This window comes from Platalea leucorodia (assembly GCF_965183815.1).
Source record: "Platalea leucorodia genome assembly, chromosome: 18".
Lineage (NCBI taxonomy): Eukaryota > Metazoa > Chordata > Aves > Pelecaniformes > Threskiornithidae > Platalea > Platalea leucorodia.
In genome coordinates, this window is record NC_138840.1 from 9,920,345 (window position 1) to 9,947,609 (window position 27,265).

A 27,265-nucleotide genomic window follows, 5' to 3' on the forward strand; every position below is an offset into this window, starting at 1 on the left:
CCAGCCGCAGCACCCTGCCTGCAAGGTGTGCGAGGCGCATGGGAAGGGGTGCTCCAGCCCCCGTCCCCTCCCCACCAGCAATCTCCCAGTGCTGCGGCCGCCCTGGGGTGAGGTGGGGGGTCCCACACCAGCTGTGCCAGGCATGAGCAGCATCCCCAAGGTCAGCACCAGCTGTGGGGTTCCTGCAACAGCTCAGCCTGGATGAGGCCACCGGGTGCCCAGCAGGGACCAGCCCATGGGGAGCAGATGGAGCTCGCTGGGTGAAGCTCCAGTGTGTGACTTTAGGGGTGCAAGTGGCCCCCCCCAAACCACGCAGCACCAGCATGCTCGTGGTGAGCATGGCTGGTCCCCAGGCACCCATGGGACCCCAGGGCGGAGAGGCAGCATCCTCTGCAGAGTCCCCTGCGCCGGCAGAGCCCCCCCAGCCCTCCCCACCACCCCCCCAGCTTGCCCCGAGGGCCCTGCCTGATGCGGGGGGGGCACCCGAGGCACCACAGAGAAGCAATGCCCCCCCCAGTTTGGCCCCTGCAGAGGAGTTGCACTGAGGGACCCACCTCCTCACCAGCAGGGATGCCAAACGCCCCCAGCCAGATCTGAGGAGGGTCCGTGAGCCACCAGCACCTGGAGCCCCCCGAGCCCCCACCCTGCAGCACCCAGGGACGCTCGCAGGGCCCTGCCGTGGGGGGAGGATGGAAATACAGCCCCCTCCAACTGCCCAACGACCTTCACCTGGGGCACAGGGACCGGCAACGCCCCCGCCTCCCTCCCGGCACTCCGGGGCGTGGGGCGCTCCTGCGAGTCCGGTGGGGGCTCAGGGTGCTCCTCGCACACTGCACGGAACCCGGCACCCTCGGTGCCACCCAGCTGCGAGTCCCAGCGGGGGGGGCTCTGCTGGTCCCCCAGCCCAGCACGGAGGGGGTCCCCCAGCATCGCCCCTGCTCTCCCCGCACAGCACCGACATCTTCCCGGGCTGCGGCGGCGCCGGCGGCCCCGCTCCCCCCGCTGCCCCCGCCATCAGTATGCGCCGGGTGTTCTTCTCCATAGCAACCTCCCGCCTCCCCCGGCCCCCCCAGCGCGGCACAGGCCCTCCGCTGCAGCAGCCCTGACCCCGCCGGCACCGCTCACCTCTCCCACCCACAGGTAGCCGGTGTCCCCCCTCCCCGCGACCCCCCCTCCTCGCCCGGAGGATGCTGCAGCCTTCATCTTCCCAGTCCTGGAAGTTGGTGGATTTTTTTTTATTCGGATTTTTTTGGGGGCTTATTTTTCTCCCTTTTGCTCCTTTATGGCATTGGCGCTTTTCCCATCCATCACCATGAAGCTGCCTGCAGCCCTGCGTCCCCCCCCGGTGCAATCCCATGGGTGCCAGGGAGGGGTGGGCACCCATCCTGCCCAGCGAAGGAAGCCCCCAGCAGTAACTCGTGCACCCGCAGCCCTGAGCACGAGGCGAGCGGGATGGCAGCGGGTCCCTGGTGAGCTCCAGGTGCCACCGGCTGCCCCAGCAACGTCTCCCGGGACCCCCGTTGGCACCCCATCCCGGGGGAGCAGCAGCGGGACCCCCCCGTGCCATACCGCACCCCGATTTGCACCAAAATTCAGCTTTCTCGCTGCAATTCCCACGTTAGGCCGGATCCTGTCATCCCCCCCAAGTCCGGGGGGTTCAGCCTCCCTCCAGCCCCCCCAGCACAGCCAGGCCGTGCCACCCCCAAAGAGAAGCAAGAAAGCAGCGGGCATCGCTCAATATATAGGTTTTTTTTTTAATATAAAAAAAGTGCCTATTAAAAATTCCTTCCTAAATAACACAAAAAGACCAGTTGAGGGGCAGAGTGGGGGCCGGGCACGGGGGGCTCGCCTGGGGGGCTCGCCAGGGGGGTCACTGTGGCCAGGGCAGCACAAGCACTGCGCAGGTCAGCTGGGGAGGGGCAGCACAGGAGGGGTGGGGAAGGGGGGCTATTTTGACCAGGTGGGAGGTTTCCCTTTTTTTTATGCATTTTCCCTTCTTTTTCAGTTCAGGGTGTTTTTTTCCTTCTTTTTTTTTTTTTTTTTTTGTTCTTTTTTTTTCCCCACAATCCACAAAGCTGTACAGAAGTTGCCAAACCCTGGGGGGGACACAACACAGGGGACACTGGCTTGGGGGGGAGGAGAGGAGCCCAAAGCCCCCCTGGCACCCATGTGTGCACCCACACCCTGAGCTCGTCGCCGCTGCCGCGCCGGGGGCCACGGGAAGCCGGCGGCCCCCCTTCGCCCCAGCCCGCGCCCCGGCCCCCCCGGCTCGCCCTACCCACCAAGAGGGTGCGTGATTGACTTCTCCTTTTTTTTTAATTTTTTTGTTTTGTTTTTTTTTTTTAAACTCCTTTTTTTTAATACAAATTTGGATCTTTGGGTGTGTACTGCCAAAAAAACCCGCCTCGTTCTTCTTAATAATAATAAAAATAAAACTCAAATCATCGTCATCGTCATTAAAAAAGGCAACGGAAACCCAAGGAACCCATGCGGAAGTTGCACACCACAAAACCACAGCAGATGTACAGAATGCAATATACAAGACACGATTTATAATAAAACATTATATACAATAAATAGGTTATTGTTACTTTTTTTTCTTTTCTTTTTTTTTTTGTCGATCGATCTGTAAATAAATTTTTCTCAGTGCATACTGGTGGGTTTTTGCTCTTCTCTCCTGCATATTCGCCTCTCGGTTGCTTTAGGTCTCTTCTCGGTCAGTTTTTGATTCTCCCTCTGGTGCGTGGCTCTTTTTTTTTTTTGTGAATTTTCAGCTTTTAAAATTTTTTTTTTCCTTAAACTTTTTTTTTTTTTTTACTTCTTTTCTTCAAAAGTATTTACAATTGCTGGTTTTGTGCAGAAAATGAAAATTAATAAAATAAAAAATAAAAATTAAAGAGTCCCTCTGCTTCTGGCCGGGAGGAGAGAGAACGCGGCGCCGGCGCCACGGCCGAGGCGGGGGCCGGCGGGCGAAGCGGGAGGCGACAGGGCTGGGGTACCCCGCCGGCAGCGGCCCCCTCCTCTCCTCTCTGCGCCGGTGGCCGGGACGGGCGGGGGGCGCGGGGCCGAGGGTGCTGTGGCTGGCGGGCAGGCTGTGGGGAGAGGCGAGAGAGGGGTGAGTGTCCCACCATCGCAGCACCCCATCCCAGCTGGGGGTGCCGGGTGTGAGGTTGAGGCTTGGGACCACACCGGGGCACCCACTCGGTGGGGCCTGCAGCAACCGGGTGGCAGGGAGCCCTCCCTGCCCTGGCTCCCTGCGGTGGAGGGATGGAGCCGCGCCCCAGCATCTGGGGTCCTGCTCACCCCCATCTGGCACCCATGCACTCAGGGTCTGGCACCCACATATCCAGGGGTCTGGGGTCCTGCTCACCCCCCCCATCTGGCACCCACATACCCAGGGGTCTGGGGTCCTGCTCACCCCCATCTGGCACCCACATACCCAGGGGTCTGGCACCCTGCGCACTCATCTGGCACCCAAATACCCAGGGGTCTGGCATCCTGTGCACTCCCAGTCTGGCACCCACATACCCAGGGGTCTGGGGCACCCCACCTCCCCCCCCGCTTCAGCACCCAACACCCCACCACTCTGCAGTCCAGTACCCCGCACCCCGGGCTCCATCACATGGCACACCCGGGGCTTTGGCACCCCACCACCCTGGGCTCCAGCCCCCCACAGATGCTGGGGCAGATGGGGTTCCCAGTTTGATGCTTGGCTGTAGGGCAACACCTGGGACAAGTGCTTGCAGCCCAAAAGGGGCTGGGGGCAGCCAGTGGGTGCATTTGGGTTAGAAGCCCCACCGGAAAGCACACAGCACCCAGCGCACCCTCGCGGCTCCCCGGGCTCCCGGCCCCTAGCCCCACACCACCCTCCCAGGGGAATGGGCATCAGGCAGCGAGGGGGCTTGGGTGGCACTTACGGGGTGACGGTGGCATCTCCAAGCCCCGCTGGCGAAGCTGCCAGAGCCTGGTGGGGGTCAGCTCTCCCGAACACCCATTGGCATCCATCCGGCAAGACAAACACCCCCGTCAAGCGAGCGGACAGGGAGGGAAAAGAAAAAAAAACCAACCCCCAACCAGACCCCCCAGGGGTGGCCAAGGGGCTGCCCTCGTACCCCCGGCCGGGCTGCGGGCAGGGGGCACCCAGCCGCTGACCCCCAGGCCCCGCGGCCGCCTCCTGCCCAGCCTGCCTGCCCTCCCTGCCTGCTCCCCTGCCCTGGGCTCGGCGGGGGCTGGCACGGTCCATCCGTCTGTCCGTCTGTCTGTCCGTCCGATTGTCCTGCTGCGCGGCGGGAGGTGGGGGCGGCAGTCCGGAAAGCAGAGCCAGGCGGTTGGCAGGTGGAGCAGGTTTGAGTGCGGAGGGGGGGAGAAACGGGGTTTTTCTCTCTTCGTCCATTATTATTTTTTTTTCCTTTTGGTTTTTTTTTTTCCTTTTTTTCCTTTTTTTTTCCTTTTTTTTTTTTTTTAGAAAACAAACGGTTCCAATCCCAGTTAAATACAGAACTTGAAAAGTGTTCCAGAAAAAAGTGCTGGCTAAATTACCTCTGAAAGAGAAACACAACACGGAGAGGGGGGACATGATGAGAAGGGCCCGGGGGTGCCCCATCTCCCCCCGCCACCCTCCCCCTGAGGGGCTCCCCCACCTACCCTGTAACAAAACCTCGTTGTCCGGTTGGCACGTCAGCAGACACTACAATGAGGTGACCGTAAAAGTGTCCTCGGGGTGTTGTTGCTCTACCATGGGTCCCAAAAACCCGCTCTTCTGGGTGGGGGCCATGACGGGGTGCCCTTGGGGTGCAAAACTGGGGTACCTGTAGTTGTCCTGCAGCTGCAGCATTGAGTCTCTCGGTACGGGGGAGATGTTCAAGTCATTGATCAAGGGACAAGCGTAGGGTCCTCGGTGGTGAGCCCGGGACATCTCCAAGGGCTCCTTCTCGCCCTTGGAGGGGTGGGTGCTGCTCGGGCTGCTCAAGTGGGGGTTGAGACACGGGGGGTCCGTCCTGCCCATGAAGTCTACCAGCATACTGGCCCCTGCTTTGCCATCGTACGAGGGGCTACGGGTGCTGGCATTGGGGGAATACCAGTACGGGGGGTTTTTACAACTGGGGGAGTCGTAGTGCGGTTGAGGCATGGGGAGATCGCGGCAAGCCAGGTGGGGGGCATGCGGCAGGGCCCCCCCCTGCATGCTGTGTTTGAGTGAGTCGCAGGCGGGCAGCTTGCGGATGTCGCCTGCCCGTAGGTCCTCCTTGAAGGCCAAGGTCGGGGAGCAGTTGGGCGAGAAGGCTTTCTGCAAGCCAGCCTCGAAGACAGTCTGCTGGCTGGGGGCTGCCAGCTGGTGCGGGAGGGCAGGGAAGTGCTTGCTCTCCAAATCCGGCTGCCCCAAACCGGGGGAGTCGCTCTGAAAACCCTGGACAAAGGTCCCGTCCGAGGGGGTGGAGGGGTTCATGGAGTAGGGGCCGGCGTAGTCGCAGGGGTCCCGCTCGCCCACCCCAAAGCTCCGGGACTGGGAGGGCAGGGGGGACATGCTGCTGTCCCCGCTGTAGTAGTCCAAGCCCAGGTCCGTGTTCTCCTGGAAGAGGGGGTTGACCGCCTGCGACTTGGTGGGGAACTTGGCCTTGCCTGTCCCCCTCTCCTTCTTGGAGGCACAAGCCCCCCGGGACCCCCGGGGCTGCCGGGGTCCTGTGCTCCTCTTGGAGGGGTACACAGAGGAGGAGGAGGAAGAGGAGGAGAAGTTCAGGTGGGAGGTGTCGAACATGTCCACCTTCTTCCGTCGGCCCCGACCAGGCTTGGAGTTGCTCTGGAAGAGGACACTCTGGTTCCAGTTGTAGCCTGGGGCGGAGGATGCCTCGTTCCAGTCCATCATCAGCTTCTCCAGGCTGGAGAGGCTGGACTGGCCCTCGCTGGAGGAAGCCTCGCTGTTGGCACGCCGGTAGCCGGCCGGCTGGTTGAACTGGGTGCTGTCGGAGGAGGACTCGGAGAAGGTCTCCGAGACCGTCTGCTGCTTGGCTTTCTGCGGGGTGTAGTTGGAGATGTCCAGGATGACATTGGGCTCGTTGAGGTGGCACTCGAAGCCCGGGTTGTAGAGCTGGCTGAAGGCCTCTGAGCTCCAGTCCAACCCACTGTAGCCTTGCCGGAAAGCCCACGGCGCAGCGCTGGGGAACTGCCGGCAATTTTCAGGCGAGGGCTGGAATGAAGCTGAACCCTTGGGCACCATGTAGCCGCCAGGCGAGACGGTGCTGGCCCGGCTGTCGCAGCGCAACGGGGTGTGCGCCGCGCTGGAGAACTGCCCACCTTGCTCGGCGCTGTTGAAGAAGGCAGCTTTGCCCAGCGGCAGGCTGGGACCGGCCGTCTGTGGTGCGTAACCGGCGCTGTGGGCACTGCTGGGGGAGGATGGGAGGCTGCTGCCGCTGCCGTAGGCGAAGCTGCAGTCCTTGCTGTTGGGGCAGTCCTGGGCTGATGGGTATTGCTTCCCCGGTGGGAAGACACTGGCGGGCGCCACGCTCTGCCCGGTGCCATAGCTGCCGTATGGAGAGTAGCCAGGGGTGCCGCTGGCCGCTGGGTGAGCCGTGGGTGACCGGGAGACGGCCGAGGGTGGTGCCAGCTTGGGGAAGGCCTCGGCCCCCCGGCAGTCTGACGACCCTTGGGCCACCCCATAGCCGGCACCGGCAGCGGTGGCACGGCCCGGTGGGAAAGCCGGCCGGCCCTGCATCGCCGCATGGAAGGCGGCCTCGGCGCCAGAGGTTGCCGCAGCCACCTTGCCGCCCCGGGCTGGGTAAGCAGCCAGGCCCCGCTGGCCCGGCAGGGTAGCTGGCGGGGCCGTGTAGGCAGCCGCCGACTTGCGGGACTCGGAGCGGGAGGCTGAGAGGGCGAAGTCCAGCAGGTCGGAGGAGTCGTCCGAGTCCAGCAAGGAGCGGAAGTAGCCGGTGAAGAGGCTGTGCCTCTCCGGGCCGGCCTCTGTCTGCGAGGACGGTGCACTCCCGGCGTAGAAGCCGGCCCGGCCAGAGGAGCCCGACTCCAGTCCAGCAGCGTGGAAGGGCCTCGCCTCGGCTCCTTGGTAGCCGCCATTGCGGCCAGCCTGGCCGCTGGGGTGGCCATGGTGGGGGGCCCAGGGGCTGCCCTTCTCCCCCCCGGCCCACTCGGCGGGGCCGTCACCGAAGCTCTGCCCTGGGTTGGGCTCGGGGAAGAGCGCCCCGTTCTTGCGGGCCCGTCGCTTTCGCTTGGGTTTGCCCACGGGGTCGGGCTCCGGCCGGCCCCGCTTGCGTGGGTGCACGGTGTCGGCATGGAGGGCAGCAGGGGCTTTCTTCTTCTTCCCGATGCCCTCAAAGAAATCGCTGAAGGAGCAACGGGCAGCGCGGGCAGCGTGCCCCCCCCCGCGCCCGCCGAAGCCCCCTGCCTTGCCGCCACGCCGGCGGAAGCCCTGGACGCGGTGCAAGAAGTGGGAGATGCTCTGGGTGTCAGGGGCTTGGTGGATGGACTCAGGCTCGCTGGGGGTCCAGCAGCGGGGCGGCGAGCAGCGCCCCGAGCACTGGCTCTGCCGGTTGAGGAAGGCCAGCTTGGCCAGCACATCCGAGTAGTCAGCCTTGCTGTCGTTGGTGTCGGCGATGTAGGAGGGCTGGGGCGAAGCCAGCTTCTGCTTCCTCCTCCTCCTCTTCTTCACCTCCGGGACAGGCTCCTTGGGCTTGGCTTGGCCCAGCAGCAGGTTCTTGGGAGGCCTGCCCCGCTTACGCTTCAGAATGATAGGCATCTCGCCGGGGGGGAAGACCACCACCACGTTGCGCCCGTTGTTCTTCATCTTGAGCAGCGGTGTGGGCTCCATGGAGCTGCTGGCCGCCAGCTCCTTGCCCTCCAGGTTCAGGTTGCTGCTGAGCGATGACACCTTGTAGGTGGTCTTGTTCCTCCTCCCCAGGGACACAGGGATCTTGGCCATCTTCACCACCATCTTCCTCACACCCCGGCACTTGCTCTTCTTCCCCGTCGCAGGGGCCTTGGGCACCTCATCAGGGTCCAGGGCGTCGGGGGGCGGTGGCGGGGGGGCCAGCAGTGGGGCACCGGGCTCCTCGGGCCCAGGGGGCACCTCGGCAGGCAGGGCGAGGGGCGACAAGACACGGCTTTCGGGGGTGATGTCCGCCCGGCGCCCTCGCCCTGCCCTCCTCCGGCGGCACAGCATCTTTGGCTTGTCTGTCCGGCGCAGGGCGTACTTGCGGTGGTCCTCGCCGCACCGCCCGGCCCCCCGGCCCCCACAGGGGCCCCGTTTCACCACACTGCCCAGGGGACACCCCCCAAGCCGGGGCTGCAGCCCGTGGGGCCGCAGCGGGTCCCCAGTGCCTGGCTGCGCCTCCAGCAGCTCCGACACGGACCCCAGGGGCTGCGCCTCCAGCAGTGGGGGCTCAGCGGGCAGCAGTGGGGCCCGCATGTCCAGCAGCGGCGGCTCCAGGGCCCCGGGAAGCGGCTCCAGTGTCTGCAGCCCCAGCGGCTCTGCCAGCGGCTCCAGCGACTGCAGCTCCAGCGACTCGGACAGGGGCTCCAGCGACTGCAGCTCCAGCGACTCAGAGAGTGGCTCCAGCGACTGCAGCCCCAACGGCTCTAGGTTTTGCAGCTCCAGCGACTCCGGCAGGGGCTCCAGGCTCTGCGAATCGAGCAGCTGGGGCTGCGACTCGAGGGACTGGGAATCCAGCAGCCGGGACTGGGAGTCCAGCTCTTGGGCTGGCAGCAACTGGGGCTGCGGCTCCATTGCCTGCGACTCCAGCAGCTGCGTCCCCGGGCACGCCAGGGAGGCCAGTTCGTTCAAGATGTCTGCCTCAGCCAGGTCTGAGTAATCGCCAGCGTCAGGCTGGGAGCAACCGGCTTCCTCTGCCGGCGTTTTAGAGGCCCCTCCAATGCCCACACTGTGGCCAGGGGGCTGTGGGGTGCTGCCCCCACCGCCATCGGCTTCTCCATCATGGGCCGGGGGCCGAGGGTGCCGCGGCGGCTCAGTTTTGCAGAGCACCCCCCGTTCCTCGGGGCTGCGGATGCTGTTGGCCAGGGAGGGCGAGGAGAAGAAGCTGTACTGGAGGTCACGGTCGGCAGGCAGGAGGCGGCTGTCCTCGTGGCCACCCCCGCCACCACTGCGGAGGCTGCCACAGTCCAGGTGCACCCCGCTGCTCTTGAGGTCCTCGGAGAGGCGGTTGAGGTCCTTCATGATGTCGATGAGCTGCACCACGGGGTGGAGGTTGATGTGCCCGTTGCCGCACTTGCTCCGGAGCAAGGCGAGGATGCTGTCGATGTTGCAGCGGCCTGAGGCCAGCGTCGCGTTGGGGAAGGTTTTAGGCGCCCGATCGCAGGCGGCTGCCTCCTCCGCGCTGCCCCCCAGGATCCGGGGCTCACCGGCACAGCCCAACAAGTCCTCTGCCGCCTTGGTGCCCCCGTGCACGCTCTGGCACCGGTCGGCCGGGTCGCCGTGCAGCAGCGAGCCTGCCTGGTGCTCCCGGCCGAGCGCAGGGCACGAGCCCTCAGGGAAGCTCAGCACGCTGCAGGATAAGGCCTTTTCCGCCGGGCAGGCCGGGGGCCGCTGTGCTGGGTGCCCCGGCGGGTAGAACTTGGGCTCTCGGACGTAGTCAGGCGAGCCGCGCACAACGCTGGTTGTTACCACTGGGCCCGGGGGCTTCACGCGCATCCTGACCTCCTCCTCCCCCGCGTGCCGCTTGGCCGAGCAGTTGCTGACATGGGGGTCAGGGAAGGTGAGACCGGGACCTGCGTGGGGCAGAGAGGGGGGACAATGAGGCTCCGAGGGCACCGCTGGCCGAAAGCAGCCGCAGTGCCTGCTCCATCCCTGCTGCCCACATTCGCCCACCCAGCTCATCCCTGCCCCATCACCAGCGAGGACCCGGCTGGCACCGTGGGAACCTGCCCCCACCACCCCCAGCCTCCTCCCTTGCCCACCGCAGTGGTGGGGAAAAGGGGTCCGGCCTCCTCCCCTGCTCAGGGGGGCTGGAGACCCTCCCCATGGCAGGACCACCGGTGCCAGCCTCCGGCTCGCCCCAGCGCAGAGCCACCTCCCAGGGGAAGCGGGGTGGCTGGTGCCCGTGGGGGTCTGGGCTGCCCCGCCACCCCCTGGGGCAGGGCTGGGGGGCCTGGGGGTGTCGCGGGGTCGGGGCTGTGACTTACCCTCGGCTTTGCTGCTGCTCCTGCTATTGCACTTGAGCTCTCTGCAAAGGAAGGGGGGCGGAGGGTTAGCCCCGAGCGGGGCAGGGGGGACCTGGGTGCCCACCGTGCCCACGGCTTCTTCTCCGCGGCGCCAGTCCCTGCGAGGGACGTACCGGGGGCCGATCCTCCCGAGCTCCCGCGGCCGAGAGGGCAGCGCCCGCCCATCACCCTGGCGTCGGGGCTGCGAGCGGGGCGGGGATGGGGAAGGGGGGGGAGGCTGCCTCCGATCTGGGGGACAGAGGGGACAGGTTTACCCCCCCAAGCCCTGCAGGGGCCGGGGCGCCGGGGGCCCGGGGGCGAGGCGGGGGCCCTGCGGCCGCGCTGCCGCTAGGTGTCCCCGGCGAGCCGCGCTCCCGCCCGCCGCCCCGGCCCGGCCCCCGCCGCCCCCCCGCCGCCCAGCGCCCCGGCAGACGGACGGACAGACAGACCGGGGCGGGGGGAGCTCTTGGCCCGCAGAGGTGGCTCAGCGTGGTCCGGCTCCTCCGCCCCCCGCCCCACCTCCTTCCCGCCCACCCGCGGACGCCCCACGCACAGCTGCTGCCCCCCCCGAGAGGACGCTGCCCGGCGCCGGCAGCCCCCAGGGGTCCCCTGGATCGCGGCTGCCTCAGTTTCCCCTCGCTGGCAATGGGGGCATAAGCGAGGGCTGCGTGGGGGGGCGTTGCACAGGCACCCACGGGTGGGTAGGGGTAGCCGGCACCAGGCATGGGGCCCATGCACCCACTGCACAGCCCACTCTGCACCCCATGGCACCCCTCTTTGTCCCCCCACTCCCAGCCAAGGGCTTTGCAAAGCCGCGGAGCCCCCCCACACACACCTCCAGGGATGCTCTGCAGCCCCCCGCTCCCGCCAAGGCAGGGACGGGCAGAGCAGAGGCAGCAAGATTTGCTTCCACCCCCCCTGCTCCCGGTGCAGCCCCTGCTCCCCGTTCCCGGGGCGAGGGCCCCCCCGGGGTACCTGGGCCGCGGGTGCTTGCAGTGCAGGTTCACTTTGAAGCTCCTGCCGTCGCCCTCGCTGCTGGGCTGGCGGGGGCCGCAGCCCTGGGCGCGCGGGAACCACTCGGCTGGCGGGCTGGCACCGTTCTCCAGTGCGACGGGCTGGCAGGCGACCGAGCTCCCATCTGCTCGAGCAAGCACAGAGACCCCCACGTGTCAGCCCAACGGCCCCCTCCCCAGGGAGCACCCCCTGCCCCAGGCTGGCGTGGGCACCCACGGGGCTGGACACGCTGTGTGCCCTCCGTTCACGCCTTCCCCTCGAAGCCACAGCCCACGGGGACACCCAGGGACCCATGCCATCCCCTCCGCCCTTCAGGATGGGGCCCATCACGGGATTCCCCGGGCATGGGGTGGCATTTGGGGGCAGGACACCCCTTTCCTCCCCACTGTGGCCGTGCTTTGAGCCAGGGGCTGCCCATCCGAGGCAGGGCATCTCCCTGCCAGGCTGCAGGCGCATGTGTGCACGCCTACGCGTGTGCGTGTTCACACAGATGTGTGTGTTGCACATACGTGTGCATGTGGGGGCCCCTGCTCCCCCGTGTGACACCAGTGTGCTGGGGGTCCAGGCACCCAAGGCAGCTGCCCATCCGGCACAGGGGTGCACGGCAGATCCCCCCAACCCGTCGCGGTCCCCCCATGCCTGCGCGTCCGCCTGTTTCCCCCCACCCAGAGCCGTGTGTGAATCCCTGCCTGTTGGCTCCCTCCCCCAGCACACACCCGCAGACACACACACGCAGCCGCTCGGCGTGATCCAGGCTCTTCCCGGTGTCTGGATTAGCGTGACAACTTATCAACAAGGCAGGGAAAGAGAATTCAAACCTGTCAGTCCATCCACATCCCCCCTTCCCCGTCTCCCCGCCAGCCTTTGGGCGCAGCGTTGGCACGGAGGAGATGCGGGCACCTCTCCGGCAAACGCCGCCTTGGTTGCCTGCACGGTGTAGAGTTACAGCAAGGGCAATGTGGAGCAGGAAAATATGTGCTAGAAAGACCGGTCTAGTCTCTGATGAAGCTGCTAATGTGCCCGGAGAGCTGTTGGAGGGGAGGCAGGCAGGAAGGAAGCAAGCGGGAGGTTTTCCAGAACAGCCGCTGGGAGCCGGTCCCTGCCGCACACGCTGCGCACGGCTCGACGGGGAGGACCGGGGCGTCGCGGGGCGCGCGGTGCGGCCCCCCCAGCTTTGCACCGTTGTCCCCCCGTTGCCTGCGGCGCACAGGGCTGTGGATGTATTGGCAAACCCTGCGGGGTGCCCATGGGCTCCCCAAGGGGTGGATGGCACCCCCCGGCACGCACCCACGGGTGCCAGAGGCGCTGGGCACGTCCCCCCTGCCCTGCTCTGCCCGTTCAGCCAGCTCTTACCCCACGCTGGCCGGCGTCAGGCTCCTGCCCTCGGACCCGCTGCAGCCCCCGGCGGGGCCACGTCTCCGGTGACAAGGGGGGGACGCTCCCCGCGCCGTGCCAGCGCTCCTCCCTCGCCCCGGCCGAGCCGCCACCATCCGGCCGCCCCCCGCGGCGGGGACCACCTGCGCCCCCCACCCGGCACCCACCACGCCACGCCGCGGGGACGGGCAGCACCCGCCTTTCCCACGCCACCACCCACCCGTGGGGCGCAGGACGGGAGCCCGGCCCCGGGCGGTGGGGAGGGGGCCGTGGGGGGGAGCCGGGCGCGCCGGGATGCTCGCCGCGCCGCCGCGCTCACTTTCACCTCCCTGCTCAGCCCCAGGCAGCCGCCACATGTTTCACATTAGGCTCTCCGGACTTCGCCATTCCTGGCTTGCTCGCCAGGGGTAGGGCCTTTTTCCTTCTTTTTTTTTTTTTCCCCCTTTTTTTTATTTTTTTTTTTTAATTTTTTTTTTCTCCTCGCTGGTTACAAAACACCAGCCGAGACCACACAAGCGAGGAGGGATGGAGGGAACGAAGCAAGAGGGAGAGATAGATGGGCGCCGCGGGTGGGGGAGAGGCGGCGAGGCCGGGTGCTGCGGCGGGGCCGGGGGGGCTGGGGGGGGGGAAGCGGGAGAGATTGCAGTCACCTCCGCTTCCCACCTCCTGACCCCGCAGCCCTGCAAAGATAACAGCCCCCGAAGACTGCTGACTCGCCTCGCAGAAATCCAATATCCTCGCCTGGTGAACTAATCGACTACCTGGGCTCGCCACCTCCCCTGCCCTGGCTTAATCCTGCTGCTGCAAAGCTTTAATTAGTTTAACGGTTTCAGGCTTGACGGAGGTTGGCGGTGAGCAGTATGGCCACCCCCCACCCCGGACAGGCTCCCCGGGGGCTCCTGCTTGGGTGGCAGGGGTGCTGCAGGGTGGGAGAGGTGACACCATGAGGGCGCGGGGGGCTGCTGTCCCCCTCCCGGTCCCCTGAGGCTGCTGGCGCCCGGCCCCGACCCCCAGTGCTGGCGGGGGGGCACAGAAGGGCTTGCTTGGCACCGGCGTGGCGGCAGCTTGCGGCGGAGGGACGGCCCTGCAAGACACGGACGTGGTTTGGTGCCCAGCTCCGAGGCCACCCAGACGTCAGGGTGGGGCCGGAGATGCCACCGGGAGACAGGCAGGCGGCAGGGACCCAGCCGCCACACAGATGGGGACACGCCGGCCTGACGCCTCCCGCTCTGCCGGGGCACCGTGCCGAGCTGCCCACGGCGGCAGCACCGGGGACAGGGGGTCCTCCCCATCGCCCACTGCCTCCCAGGTCCCTGGGCACCACGGGGCGCCAGGAGGGGTTGGGGTGGCCCTAAATACCCCCATGTGGGTGTGGTGGGGTCTCTGGACGCTCCCATCACCCGTGTTCTGCATGCACAGCTGGCCCTTGCATGTACACACACATCTGGGGCACTGCAGAGGTGCCCCCACCCTTGCGCGCACACATGATGTGGCATCAGGGGGTGTCCCACTCCTGCATCCACCCTTGCACAAGCCTGGGGACACTGCAGTGGTGCCTCTCCCTTGCACACTCACACACCCACACACGGCCGGGGCATGGTGGAGGTTTTCCTCCCTTGCACGCACACATCTGGGGGCACAGTGGAGGTGCGCTCCCTTGCATGCACAAGCACACACCTGGGGCACCGGGGAGGTGCCTCCCTTGTACCCACCCTCTGCTGCCGGCCACTCTGCACCCCGTCCATCGCACACTCCCCCTCCCCCCCCTTGCACACTGACATGCACCCGGCCCCCCACCCCGTGAGTCCCCCCGGAGCCCGTCCTGCGCCTGCTGACACCAATGGAAAATCCCCTCCAGTGACAGCTTCCTGGCAGGCGCTTGCCGAGGGTTTCCGTGTTCCCCAGCCAGCCCCCCCAGCCACCTTTTCTCTGCACCGTGCGGGGGGTCGGGCAGGCAGGAGGACCCCCTGCCTTCGCCCCTGCCACTCCGACCTCTGTGTCCCCCTTGCCTCAGCATCACGACCCCCACCCGAAAGCACGCGGGTCCCGCTCCCTCCTCTTCCTCCCCTTGTCTCATTGCCCCGCCTGCATCCCACGCACCGGGCATCCCCTGCCACAGCCCTGCCCGACTCCAGAAGGGGAGCATCCATCAGCACTGGGGTGCTTTGGGATCTCACCTAGAAACCCTCCCGGGGCACCCACCCACCTCGGGGACCCACCACCCCACGATGCTGCCGGCACACGGGCTGGGATCAGGGCAAGAGCCGGGGGGTCCAGAGGGGCGGGCACAGATGGGTGCTGGGGCACAGGGTGCTTGCAGGCAGCCCTGACCCCTCCTTCAGTTGCCACCCCACTCCCGCTGCGGTTCAAACCCGTCCATCGCCACGTTCCCCCACCGCCCTGCCCTTTCTGCTGCACTGGTAATTAGGAGACAGAGCAGATGGCGCCTGGGTTTCATCTTAGGTAACGGGTCCAGCCGAGCTGCTCAGCCGCTGGTTCCCTTTGCGGGGCCATCGATCACCAGAGCAGAGGTTTTTTGGGGTCCCCCCTCAAGGAGGGAGCTGGTGGGGGACCACGTCCCCCCAACACGGTGCTGGGATGCAGCGCTGCTGCAAGAGGAGACAGCACTGCCGGGAAGGGCTTGGCTGGAGCGTAGGGCAAACACACCTGGGAGATGTGGCCCCGAGGGGGAGCTGGGGCTGGCAGCCACTTCCCATGGCACCCCGGGGTGCCATGTCCCTGCGGCAGGCTCAGGCACCCGCCCTGGCACTGGGGAGGGGGCTCTGGGACCGCTGGGCTATAAGCAGGGGGTGCCTGCAGGTCTTGGCATCCCCCCAACCACCCAGCGCTGCAGCAAGGCAGGGTGGGAAACTCATTGCCAAACAGCTCCGAAATCCCAGCTGGCCTGGAAGTGGGGACCCCGGGGATACCGACACCCCGACCCACGCTGCTGGGGACGATGCTGAGTCGAGGGACACAGCCCTTCTCTTGGGCCTGGCTCCAGGTGTGCTGCTGCCACTGGGCTCTCCTGCAGCACAGTCCCCAGGCTGCTGGCACCCTCCAGGCCTGGTGGTCCCAGAGCTGGTGGGACCCTTGATGCGTTCAGCCCTCAGCACCGTAAGGTGTCATGGTGCCCTCAAGGTGGGCGGGGATGGGGATGCCTGGTCAGGCCCCTATTCCTGCTACTGCAAGAAACCATCTCCCCAGCAAGGACCATCTCCCCCACAAGAAACCATCTGACCTACAACGACCATCTCCCCTGCAAGAGCCATCCTTCCTGCAATGATCATCTCCCCTGCAACGACCATTTTCCCCTGCAATCATCTCCCCCTTCAAGAAACCATTTCCCCGTGCAAGGATCCTCTCCCCTGTCACAGGCCTGGGCGGGCGCAGCCGCCCCGGGGACGTGGATGCAGTGGACATGCTCCCCTCCATGCCCAAATGCCCCCAGCCCCAGCGGCATCGTCCAGTGCGAATGCAGACCCCTCTCCCACCCCAGCCCCCTTGGCCCTAGAGGGGTCTGACCCCCCACCCTGGCTGGGGAGGGGCAGCAGGCGGTGGCGGGGCCGGGGGAGGTGGGGCGGTGAAACCGCTCGACAGATGGACTGCAGAGACGGTGGCACCTCGGCCGGCTGGAGCCCAGAGCCGCAGTTCAGAGCTAGCAGGGAAACAGGCTAAATTTAGCTGCTTTCCTCGGTGCCAGCTTTGTTCCCCCGCCCCGTCGAGCCGGCGCGGGAGGCAAGCAGCCGGCCTGGCCCCCTCCTCTGCCCTCTCCCTGCCGGGGGGACACACACACACCCCAGCACCCATCCCTCAGGGTGCCAGGTCAGGGTGCCAGGGGCTCCTCGGGATGCCGGGTATTTTTGCACGCACATCTCTGAGACGGCTGTTCCCAGCGGTGCCGTGGGGTGCTTTGCCCCAGCGTGGGGAGCATGCCCTGGGCCCCCCCTCAATGCGCCAGCAGGCCTGAGGCTGCGCAGACGGCCGTGGCCCCCCTCTCCGGGCTCCCTGTTATAGCCACAGCATGAGTCACAGCCCCGGTGTGTCCCTGCCCAGTGCCGGCCACGCTGGGTCATGTAACACCCGCAGCCACGCCGGCGCAGAGGGGGGCTCCGTCCCCTGCCCACATCACCCCCTGCCCGCAGCCTGTGGCAGTCAGGGTGGCTCCGCAGCCCCCCGGCACCCTGCTGGGGGACCCCCGAGGGGGGTGTGCAGAGGCCATGCTCAGCTTCCCCCGTCCCCAGCCGGTTGCGAGGCCGCGGTGCGCTGCGGGTTAACGCCAAGCGGGGCCGGGATCCTGCGAGGCCAGTAACATTTGGAAGGCGCCAGATGGACGCGTGCCCGTGCCGAAGGCTCACTCGGCACAGCCATGCTCCCTCGGCGCTGGGGCTGGGGGGCTGCCCAGGGCAGCAAAGGGGCGCCTGCTGGGATGTGGGGATGCTGACCATGTGCCCACCGGGGTCTTGGGCCACCCAGCACCCACCCACACCCCCGATGGACACCACCGCCACCCCCCTCGCTTGCAGCCCCGCCGCAGGGAATGGCAGCAGCAGGGTCCAGGTGCAATGGCCGAGCCTACAGCGTCACCGCTGCACCCCTTTGGTGCCGACACCGCGCCTGGGCAGCCAGGTGGGGACCGGGGGATCCGGGCAGGGGGAGAGCAGCCAGTTGCCTCCCTTGGCCAATTTTAGAAACTGGCTAGACAAGAAAAGTAGAATGGGCCGGGCAGGATTTACGGCTGGGCTGGTGTCAGGGTGGGTTGGGTTTTTTTTTGGTTGGTTTTTTTTTTTTTTTGTTTTGTTGTTGTTTTTTTTTGTGGGAGGCACACACGAGTTGAGCGGAAACTCCTGGCTGCGGATCCTGTTTCCTGGGAGATGCGGCGCGGTGCGGGGCCGGCTGGGGCCGAGCTGGGGTGTGGGAGCCACTGGGGACAATGCCAGCGCCAGCGTGCCGGGGCAGGGGCGTGGGGAAGGGGGCAGCTGCCCGCACGCCGGCAGTCTGGCACCCCACACACAGATGGGCATGGAGGCGATGCGCCCACCGACAGGTACGGGCGCAGGCGTGCATGTGCACGGGGCTGCAGGTGCACAAGGCGGTTGTCCGCACTCAGGAGTGTGCACACTACATGCACGGGGAGAGGACTGTGCACTTGCAGTTGCATCCATGCAGACAAATATGGGTACAGGTGCACGTGTGCACCTACATGGGTGCAGGTGCACACACAGGTACAGGAACATGCATGGGCATCAGCGTGCACACGTGGGTGCAACCAAGCAGACAAGCACAGGTACAGGTGCACACGCACACATACATGGGTGCAGGTGCACACACAGGTACAGGAACACGCACAGATGGGTGCACATGTGGGTGCACACAGGTACACACACACAGAGGTGTGCTGGCACATGGATGTGCAGCACCCACCTCCCATGCACATGCAGGATCACACCCACTCGTGGGTACAATGCACCGACAAGCACCGCCATGCCCCCTGCACCCTCCTGTCCATGTGGCACTGGCAGCCCCAGCCAGGCACCCAGTCAGCACCCACGGGCTCTCGCAGTGGAGGGACCCCTCAGGTCCCCAAAATGGCCAGGCCAGCACCACGGACCCCCATCCCACACCCCGGCAACGGCAGAAGCAGGAGGCCATTGATAGCTCGTGCCATGGGGCACGCTGGGTTTTGCCCCAATCAGAGTGGGTGACCCCAAAACACAATTCACCCTTCCCCTTTGAGAGGCCGTGGTGGCCCCCGAAAAGCCAGAGGTGTGCGGAAGGTGCGAGCGCAGGGAAAGCATCCAGGGTCTGGCAGAGATATGCAGCAGGGGCACAGGTAAGCATGGGGAAACTGAGGCAGGGAGCAGGGCGGGCCGTGCCCGGGGTGCGGATGGAAACAGAGAGCTGCAGCCAACTCTCCCAGAGGACCCAGGTGCCCTGTGCCACCCCAGCCCCCCACTCCGCTCCCACCCAGCTGCCCTCCCGGCTCCGGTTACAGCCGCGGCTGGGCCAGGCTGTGGCACAGCGTGTCCCAGGGGGCCAGGCTCCCCAGGGACAGGAGACCAGGGCACCCAGCTCTCCCCGCACCCAGACACAGCCCACCAGCATCACTGATCCAGCCACATATGAGTCTCAGAGCACACACACCTATAGATACGCCTAATTTTTTTTTCCCACCTCACCGGGGAGCTTTCCATTAAAATTGGAAGAACGCAACTTGCCGGCACAGCCCCGGCGCGGATCGTACACAGCCTGTCACTCACACATCACTTTGTAGATGCCCATAAATTGCTTCATTACCTCTTCTAATTGAGGAGAACGCAGCTGCTGTGGGGCGGTGACAGAGCGCCTTCCCTTTGAAGGATGCCTCGCTCTCCAAAGATGGGTCCGGCAGAGCCGCAGAGCCCCACCAACATCCCAATAATAATAATAATAATAATAATAATAATAATAATAATAATAACAACAACAGCAATAGTAATAATAACGATAATAACAGTATCCAAGCAAAATCCCTCAGCAAAGGGCAGCGGGGCTCATGTGCGCCGGATCCCGCTTGCGGGAGGGGGAGGAGGTGATTGGCGGGCCCTGTGCCAGTGGGGAAACTGAGGCATGAGGGATGTTGCACCATGCACGGGGAGAGGGCGGGGATGCAAACCCCTGCATCGCACTGGGACCCTGGGGGGCGACTGTGGTGGTGTCAAGGTTTAGGGACAACCCCATGCTCAGGGGGGCAGAGGACGGAGCATCTCCCTGGCCTGCAGCGGGGATCTGGGGGGCGAGGGGGATCCACTGGGCACGGTGCTGCCATAACTCCCTGGGGAACTTCCCACCCTGGTCAGCAGCTACGCCCTCCCAGCCTTGCCAGCAGGAAGCCAGGTGTGCCCGCCACCCTCCCGTGTCCCTGTCCCCTGTGCCCCATCCCCGTGTGGGCCCCCGGCTTTGTCTGGCAGGCGGTGAACGGCTGCGGCTGGGCTCAGTCCCCTTGCAGGATACTGCAGAAGGATTTACTGTATTGCAGCTTGTGCTGGCTGCAGCCCAGCGCACAATAGATTAGCTGTAGCCCAGGGCAGCACGTTGCGGGGGAAGGAAGGTGGGATTCATTCGGATGCAGATTGCAGGGCATTTGCTGCAGTATACTGCAGGATCCGGCCACTCGCTCTTGGGACCCCCCCATCATCCTGCTCCAGCCATGGCAGAGGGACTTCGAGGGGCTCACAAGTCCCTTCCCCATCCGTGCGCCGTCGCCCCCACCAAATTTTATGGCACGGATGTTTGCTATGGCTGTGGGTGCCCATGTGGGCTGGGGGACACCCCGCTTGTCCTCTGTCCCCATCCCAGGGGATCTGGAGGGGCTGCAGTCCCCAACGGCGCCCAGGTGCTGCTGGAGACGCCAGGGCCCCCCTCGCTGGGCACGACGGCACAAAGCTGGTGCAGGGAGGAAGCCAGGGACTGCAAGCAGCACTAATTGATCGCGATTAATTCAGCTCCTACCTCCCTGGGTGGCAGGGAGAGATGCTGAGACACAAACCCAGCCCACAGAGCTCCCCAAACAGGCTCCACTCTCCCCCGCACCCATCCCTTCCCCCAGCGCGGGCACCCAGGCCTGGGGGACCCGTGCTGCCCATCCCCGGGGATGTGGGGGGCCTTGGTGGGTGCCCAGCTCCTGCTGCTGCCCCAGAGGTGTTGGGTGCCCACAGGCACACAGTTTGGGGATGGGTCCTTGGGGTGGACCCCCCTCTCCGGGGTGCTTTTGGCTGCTGGTGGTGGTGGTGGGGGGTCCCAACGGTGCCCCACACCTCTTCCCACCCCTCCGGGATGCAGGGATGGCCGCATGCCAGGAGATGATGCTCAGGCAACAGCATGGGGGAGTGGAGGTGCCAGGGGTCACCGATGGCCTCGTGGTGACACCGTGGCACCTTTGGCAGCATCACCAGCCTGTGGGTGCAAACCAGGGGACCCAGGAGTGCTGCTGCCACCTCCTCCAGCACCCAGCCTCCACCCCGGCAGGCACAGGCAGGCACCCCATGGGCAGCACTGCTGTGGGCACCGTGGGCAGCGGGGCTGGTGCAGCAGGACAACGGGGGGACACCCCGGTGGCCGTCATCTGGATTTCAAGGGGAGTTTGGAGCCTGCAGATTCAGGCTCTGTAATCCTATGTGGGATGCAGTTTCCACAGCAACAGCGGGTCAGAGGGCAGCGAGGGGAGCCGGCTGCTCCGCTTGGGATTGCAATTGTGCCGCCACTGCTGGGGCGAAGTGCCGGGCTGAGGTGCCGGGGCGAGGTGCTGGGCTGGACGTCGGGGCCACGGCAGCTAAGGCAGGCGGCGGTGCGGGGGCCGTGCGGGGCGCGGGGGCGGCCAGGCTGGTGCTGCTGGGGAGGCAGCGAGTGGCTCAGTGTGGCGTTGTCAGCAAAGATGTCACTAATTGTCTGCAGGAGCAGCAAACTCTTGTTAACCCTTGGGCAGCCAGTGGCGGGCACACTGCTGAGGCCAGGGGCACCCAGGGACCTGCTGCTGAGCACCCTGGGTCAGACCCACCTCTGCCACCGCCCCGCTTGCATGGCCCTGGGCAAGTCACTGCGCTGCTCCCACCCCCACCTTCCCCCAGTGCGGTTACTGGGACCCCAGAGCATCCCAGTTGGTGACCATGGCCAGCAGGGTGACCCCAGGCAGCCCCTCTCCTTGACCCACGGGCTCTGGCTTTGCCCCCGCTGCCTGCGGTTGCGACAGCACTTGGCCAAGCAGGAGCACGGCGGCAAACGCCGGCAGCGCCAGGGCCACCAGGGCAGGGCCACCTCCATCCCCAGTAATCTCCATCCCTGGTCACTGTCCCCACGGGCATGCCTGGTGAGCGCAGTGGGGTGTGGGTGCAGGCAGAGGGGAATCCAGCACCCATGCCGTGGCTACCACCCAACCCATGCCGTGCTCCGCACCTCACCACAGCTCCGTCCCCACGGGAAACGTGCGCGTGGCCCCGCGTTGATGCTTGGGCATGAGGCACGAGCACCCACCCTGCTCCAGGAGGCTTTTGCCATGGCTGGCAGAGGCATAAGAGCCAAGGCAGAGGCAGAAATAGCTTTTCTACCTCCCGGCTGGCTCCTTTACCTGGGAGCGCTGCCGGGAAGCGCTGACGTCGGCAGGAGTGGGTGGGGGCGGCGGGGGGAGGCCAGGGCCGGGGCAGCCAGAGCAGGGTCAGCAGAAAGCCTCAGGCTCCGCTCGCCCCTGCCAGCCGCCCCACGGACCTTTTGTTCCCATTCAGCACCTTTCCCAGCTCCCGCTGTCTCCTGGGGCTCCCCTCCAGGGGGGCCAGGGCAGGGTCCCCACCCTGTACCATGGTTTCGGTGAGCAGATGCCTCCTGGGTGAGGCAGGAGGTGCCCAGTGTGGCTCACAGCACGGGAGACCCATGCGGTGGTGGGGATGTGGGCGCATCCTGCCCCAAGGTGGAGTGACTGGGGGGAGGTGGGGGCTGCTCTGCATGGGGGATCTGAACCCGAACCCAAAAACCTGCCCCCCCTCCCCGATAGCACTGGGATGTGGCGAAGGGAGGGGCAAGGGGAGGAAGGCAGCAGGGCTCCCCACCACCATGTCCCTGAGTATCACTCAGGTCCCCAACTGCTGCCCCAATGCACAGGCAGCCCACTGAGCCCAGGGGAGGGGACGGATCCTGCACTGCACTGCGGAATGGGTACAAAACCAGTGCTCCCACTGCAGAGAGCCATGGGGACTGGGAGGACGCAGAGCACAGCCCGCTGCCCCCACCCCTGGCATCCCAGCGCCCCGGCAGCATGGTGGGGACACCAAACCGCCACCCCCAGCAAAGCTCACCCCGCAGAGTGACAGCACCAGGGACCCCAGGAGAGCCATGGTGGGTGCAGCTCTCCCGTCCCCCCCACAGCCACTGCCAGTGTCCGGGGAGGAGCCGCGGCTCGGCAGGTCTGTACAAGGCCAGGGACTCTCCCAGCCTCCAAGGACTTTCGGCTGGGATTTCTTGAGCGGGACGTGGGTTCGCGGATGTCGCAACGCTCTGCAATTTCTGCTCTGCTAGCTCCTTGGACCCACGCACACAGCCGGTGGCCTCATGGGTACCCATCAGCGAGGAGCCCCGTGGGTCACGCCCGTGGCCGCCGAGCCTCCTCCCTGTGCTGAACGCCTGGCCCGGCATGCCACTGGCACTCGGCAAGCACCAGCCCTGAGCAAGGTGCTGGGGACCTTGCAGAACTCCCAGGGTAGCAATGTCAGACATGGTTGTGGCACCAACACCCTGCCCAGTATGGCTTACTGGTCATACTGGGCAGCTTGTAGCTGGCAACAGCCCTAACCAGCTCCTCCAGTTACCGTGCCGCCTGGGGACCTCCTGTCCCCTGGCATCCCACCGTGCGCCCTCCAGCTGGGGTGCAAACCCAGCCCCAGCTACAAATACAGCCCTGGATGCAAACCCATCCCTAGGTACAAACCCGCCTCGGGGTGCAAATCCAGCCACAGGGTGCTGCACCCCATTACATCGCCTTTCAGCCAAGTCCCAGCACCCCTCTCCTTCCCCAGCTGCTCCAGCCCAGTGCCACTCTGTTCCCCCGCGAAGTGCCACAGGTCGCCACGCTGCCAGCCTCGCCCTCCGGATACAGCAGACAGGTCTCTTCCCCCCAGGCTCCCTTGCTCGGCGTCTGGCTGAGCTAAGCGTATTTAGCGCTTTTAATTGTTCTTAATAAATCAATCCCGCCAGCCCCTTAAATCATTTTTGTGGCTTCCCTCTCAGCTGTCCCCGTGGCTGTGCCGGCGTGGAGCCTGCTGTCTGCAGCACTGCCGGGGGGGGCCGGCTGGTGCGGGGGGGCCGGGACGCACCCTGCCCGCCCCAGCACCCACCTTGCTGCTCCTCACCTGTGGGTGCAGCCCAGGGGCAGCTGTGAGGCCCCGGCAAGCAGAGCACCCACCCAGGAGCTGGGTGATGGGCTGCTCTGCCTGCCTGGCAGGTGCCTGTGCCTCAGTTTCCCTCCCCACATGGGCTGCTTTAGGGATGTGCCTCTCCCTGCTCTGTGGGTTTGGTCATCCCAATATCACCATGTTTTGGGGGACATTGAGGGACAAGTCCCTTCTCTTGCTGTGGCTGTAGGCTGGCTCCACACTCCACGCCCTGCAGGGCTGGATGCAGTGGGAACCGCACCCTGTCGGCACTCTGCCCATGCACTGCCTGCCTCAGTTTCCCAAAAGGCGCAGCCCCGATAGGAGGCTCTCAGACAGCAGTGCCTGGACGGAGCAGGGACTGCGGGGGGAAACGTGGAGGGGGGGCCCTCGCCAAAGTCTAGCCTGTGCCCACAGGTGGTGACAGTGGATGCCACCCACATCCCAAGCCAGCGCACTGTGGTGCCAGGCTTCCCGAGCATGGACAGATGCGTGCCTCCCGCTCCGAGCCCCCCCGGTGCTGCTGCGGAGCCCAGGGACACACGCCATCCCCCTGCCCGTGCCCAGCCATGGGAGCACCCCGCGCTGAGCCCCTGAGGGCGCAGGCTGAGGCTGGCCCCAGGCAGGATCAGCACAGCCCCCAACTACCTCCAGGTGACTTCCCGGGGCTCAGTGCTGTGCAGGGGCGACGGTGACACTCAGCCAGATGACAGCGCTCCTGTTTTTGGGGAGGCACCACGCACTCACACCATCACCAACACGCCGCAGCATCCCTGGCACACCCAACTCCGCATCCCCCTCCATCCCACCACCCAGCCCCGCATCCCATCCATCACCCCACCAACCACTTCAGCCCCGCCAGCATTTTTTGCAGAAGGGATGAACACCCAATACCCAAGACGGCTGCCGGGGGGATATATCATCGAACAGCCTGTGCTGGCTTTGGGCGAAAAACAAACCCGGCAGGGCTTGGAGGGAGAGAGCTAACCTTGACACAGTTGCAGCAGTCACTAATAGCAGGCAATATGCCTGTTCTTGGGGGACTGTTGCAGTTGCTAAGATACTGGCAGCCGTGTGAATGGAAATGGGTCAGTAAACCTGTGGAGAGATAGTGTGACACTGTAACCGGCACAGCTGTTGCAGCCTACATCGAAATCCCACCCTTTCAATATTTATCACTCTCCGCCTTCGGTTCTTTCCTCCCAGCAATTTTCCACGTTGGTTTTTCCCGGGGTTGGTGAAAGCACCCCGAAAGACTTGAATGGGAAGAGCGGTGGTGGAGATGGGAGAGGAGATGGGAGAGGAGATGGGGTGGGAAAGGCGAGTTGGTGGTAGATGGGGAGGAAAATTAAAGCCCCCCTTTTGGGTGGGTGTCCCGCACTCCGTGAGCAGGATGGAGCCAGTTCTTGGAGAGATTTAACAGGAAACAGGCTATAATCCCCCTGGTAGGAAAACGGGTTAAAAGGTCAATTTACTTCTGTCCCTCGTTTAGGCACTGTGGTGAAATTACACACTCGCAGGAGCCGCTGCGCATGGCTGGGAAAGGAGAGAGCGGGCGATCATGTCCGTCCCCGGCTGTCCATCTGTCCATCCCGCCTGCCACGCTCCCTGTGCCTTCCTGAGGTGCCGCGGGAGTGCGCAGCTGGGAAGGCGTTCCCGCTGGAGTGCGAGCGTCCATACGGCCCTGTGAGCAGCACCCATGCGGCCCAGCGTCTTGCCCCGCGTGGCTCGGCACACACGTTGCACATGCACATGCACCCGCGAGGGGCTTGCATGCAGATGCATGCCCTGTCCCGACCCATCTGCCCGCAGCACCGCCGGTGCGGGAATTCAGCTCTGCTGCCTGCCCCAGCGCTGGCACAGGTGTAAACCAGCAAGGAGCACTGTGCATCCTCCAAATGATCCAGCAGCCCCCCTAATGCTCCAGCACCGCCACCCCAAATGCTCCAGCATCCCTCCAAATACTCCAGCATCACCCTAAATGCTCCAGCATTCTCCCCAATGCTCCAGCATCCCCATCTAATGCTCCAGCATCCCCCCAAATACTCCAGCATTCTCTCCAATGCTCCAGCATCTCCATCTAATGCTCCAGCATCCCCCCAAATACTCCAGCATCCCCACAAATACAAAGCCCCGGTGCTGCAATCCTATCCCCAATGCACTGCCCCATGCACACATGGGACCAAGGAGCCCCAGCCGGGCTCAGATCCCCGCTGTGTTTGGGGCTGTCGCAACCTGACTGGGATGGGACGAGTTGAAACTGGGGAGCACTGGGAGCCAGGACACTGGTTCCCTGTCCCCGGCCGCTGTCCAGGTGCAAGGCAGGAGGAGGGATGCCGGCAGGCGGTGTCCATCCCGGAGCGGCTGTAGTGAGCTGGCTCTGGCCCGGACCCCATCGGGGGGAGGAGGGCGAGAACATCTGGTCGCAGGGAAGAGGGACAGTCTGGGGAAATGTGCAGAGCTGTTGGGAAGAGGCCCTCGCCACAGAGGCTGGGGTGGAGCGAGCCCCAGCATCCCTCCTGCGCCGCAGCTGCGCCAGGGCTTGACGAGGAGTGGAGGCACCCGCGGGCACGGGGGCACTGGCCCAGGTAGGGGTTCGCTGCGCCCCAGCCCCTCTGCTGTGATGAGGGGAAACTGAGGCATGGCGAAACCAGACGATGCAATTTGGGGTTGCACGAGCTGCCAGTGCTGGGGTCACCCCCCAACTCCCAAGCACGTCCCAGGTGGCTGGAGGAGCATCGGTGTGCGCCTGCACCACGATTTATAGTCCGGGGCCTGGCACCCCGGGGGCGAGCAGGGAGGGGAAAGGGAGGCTGCGGCATGCGAACGCGAGGCGAGCTCTCCTCCCCAAAGGCGCTCCCTGCCACCCCCCCGCAGGTGGCTGGAGCAGAACGGTTGATATGGAGACAGGGAAGCACAGGCTGTCTGGGTAAGGTGACATTCGACAGATGCCAGGTTCAGACTCGCTCCAGCCAGTATCCTCCCCTCTGCCATCGCCTGCCTCTGGCCTCCCCGCCGGCCAGCCCCCAAGCAAAGGCATGTGCAGGCAGGGAGCAGGGGGCCAGGGTGGGCAGGGGAGCTGGGGAGGCCAGGGCACCCTGTGATCTGCTGGTGGGGTTTTTGCATGGTGAAATCCCACCCTGTCCCCATCCCAAGGGCAGGTACCGGCACCCTGCCTGTACCCTCCCAACACGCTCCGGCCAAAGGGTTGGTGGAGGAGCATACCTGGACCCTGTGGTGCAAGCGAAGGTGCCATGACCCCCATGGGCAGCCCACAGGGCATTTACACCAGGCACCCACCCAAAATGATGGGGGACCCTGCCCCATGCCAGGCAGGCATGACCAGGATGGGGCAGATCTGGGGGACTCCCCCCCATTGCACAACTTTGCAGGGGGACCAATTAGCAGCTGATGCCCAACGAGAAACACCCCAACCTTGGGGTGGGCACAGGCTTCGCGTCTCCTGCCCAGGCAGGGTGACACCAGGCCTGTCCCCAGGTTTGTTAGCCAAGGGGGTGGGGGGATCCCAGGGTGCCCAAACACCCCCCAGCCTGCAGCCCCGTCTTTCTGCACCCCAGCTGGCCCCCCTGCATCCCAGCTGGCCCCTCTCTTTCCCTGGCGGTGCTGGAGATCAAAGGGCTGCGGCCAGCTCAGCAAGCAGAGCCAGGAGGGATTCCCAGCACGCCATGGTCTGGGAGACACCCTACTCCATGCTGGGCAGGGAGGGACAGGGCACTGGTGTGCGGGGGGGTGCACGGGTACCCACCACTCACCCTGCACCCAGATCAAGAGCTCACGGTCTGCAATGAAGAAGACTGGGTGCT

At 65.4% G+C, this 27,265-nt stretch overlaps 1 protein-coding gene across 2 annotated transcripts in view; it reads right to left on the bottom strand.

The window, feature by feature from the left end:
• Positions 1-1,797: 1,797 nt before the first annotated feature.
• The window catches only part of AHDC1 (AT-hook DNA binding motif containing 1), a 52,283-nt gene continuing 26,815 nt past the window's right edge, over positions 1,798-27,265 (bottom strand). Inside the window, exons 2-6 of one of the 2 annotated variants that reach the window (XR_014230109.1) lie at positions 11,134-11,296; positions 10,141-10,181; positions 4,645-9,726; positions 3,918-4,541; positions 1,798-3,092 (exon numbers count right to left, since the gene is read on the bottom strand). Coding sequence is in view for 1 of the 2 variants with exons in the window: in XM_082329536.1 (XP_082185662.1) it covers positions 4,688-9,649 (4,962 nt within the window). In the remaining variant the exon portion in view is untranslated. Of the gene's footprint in view, positions 3,093-3,887; positions 4,542-4,644; positions 9,727-10,140; positions 10,182-11,133; positions 11,297-27,265 lie in introns of those variants that run through there. The other variant, XM_082329536.1, reaches the window with a different exon arrangement.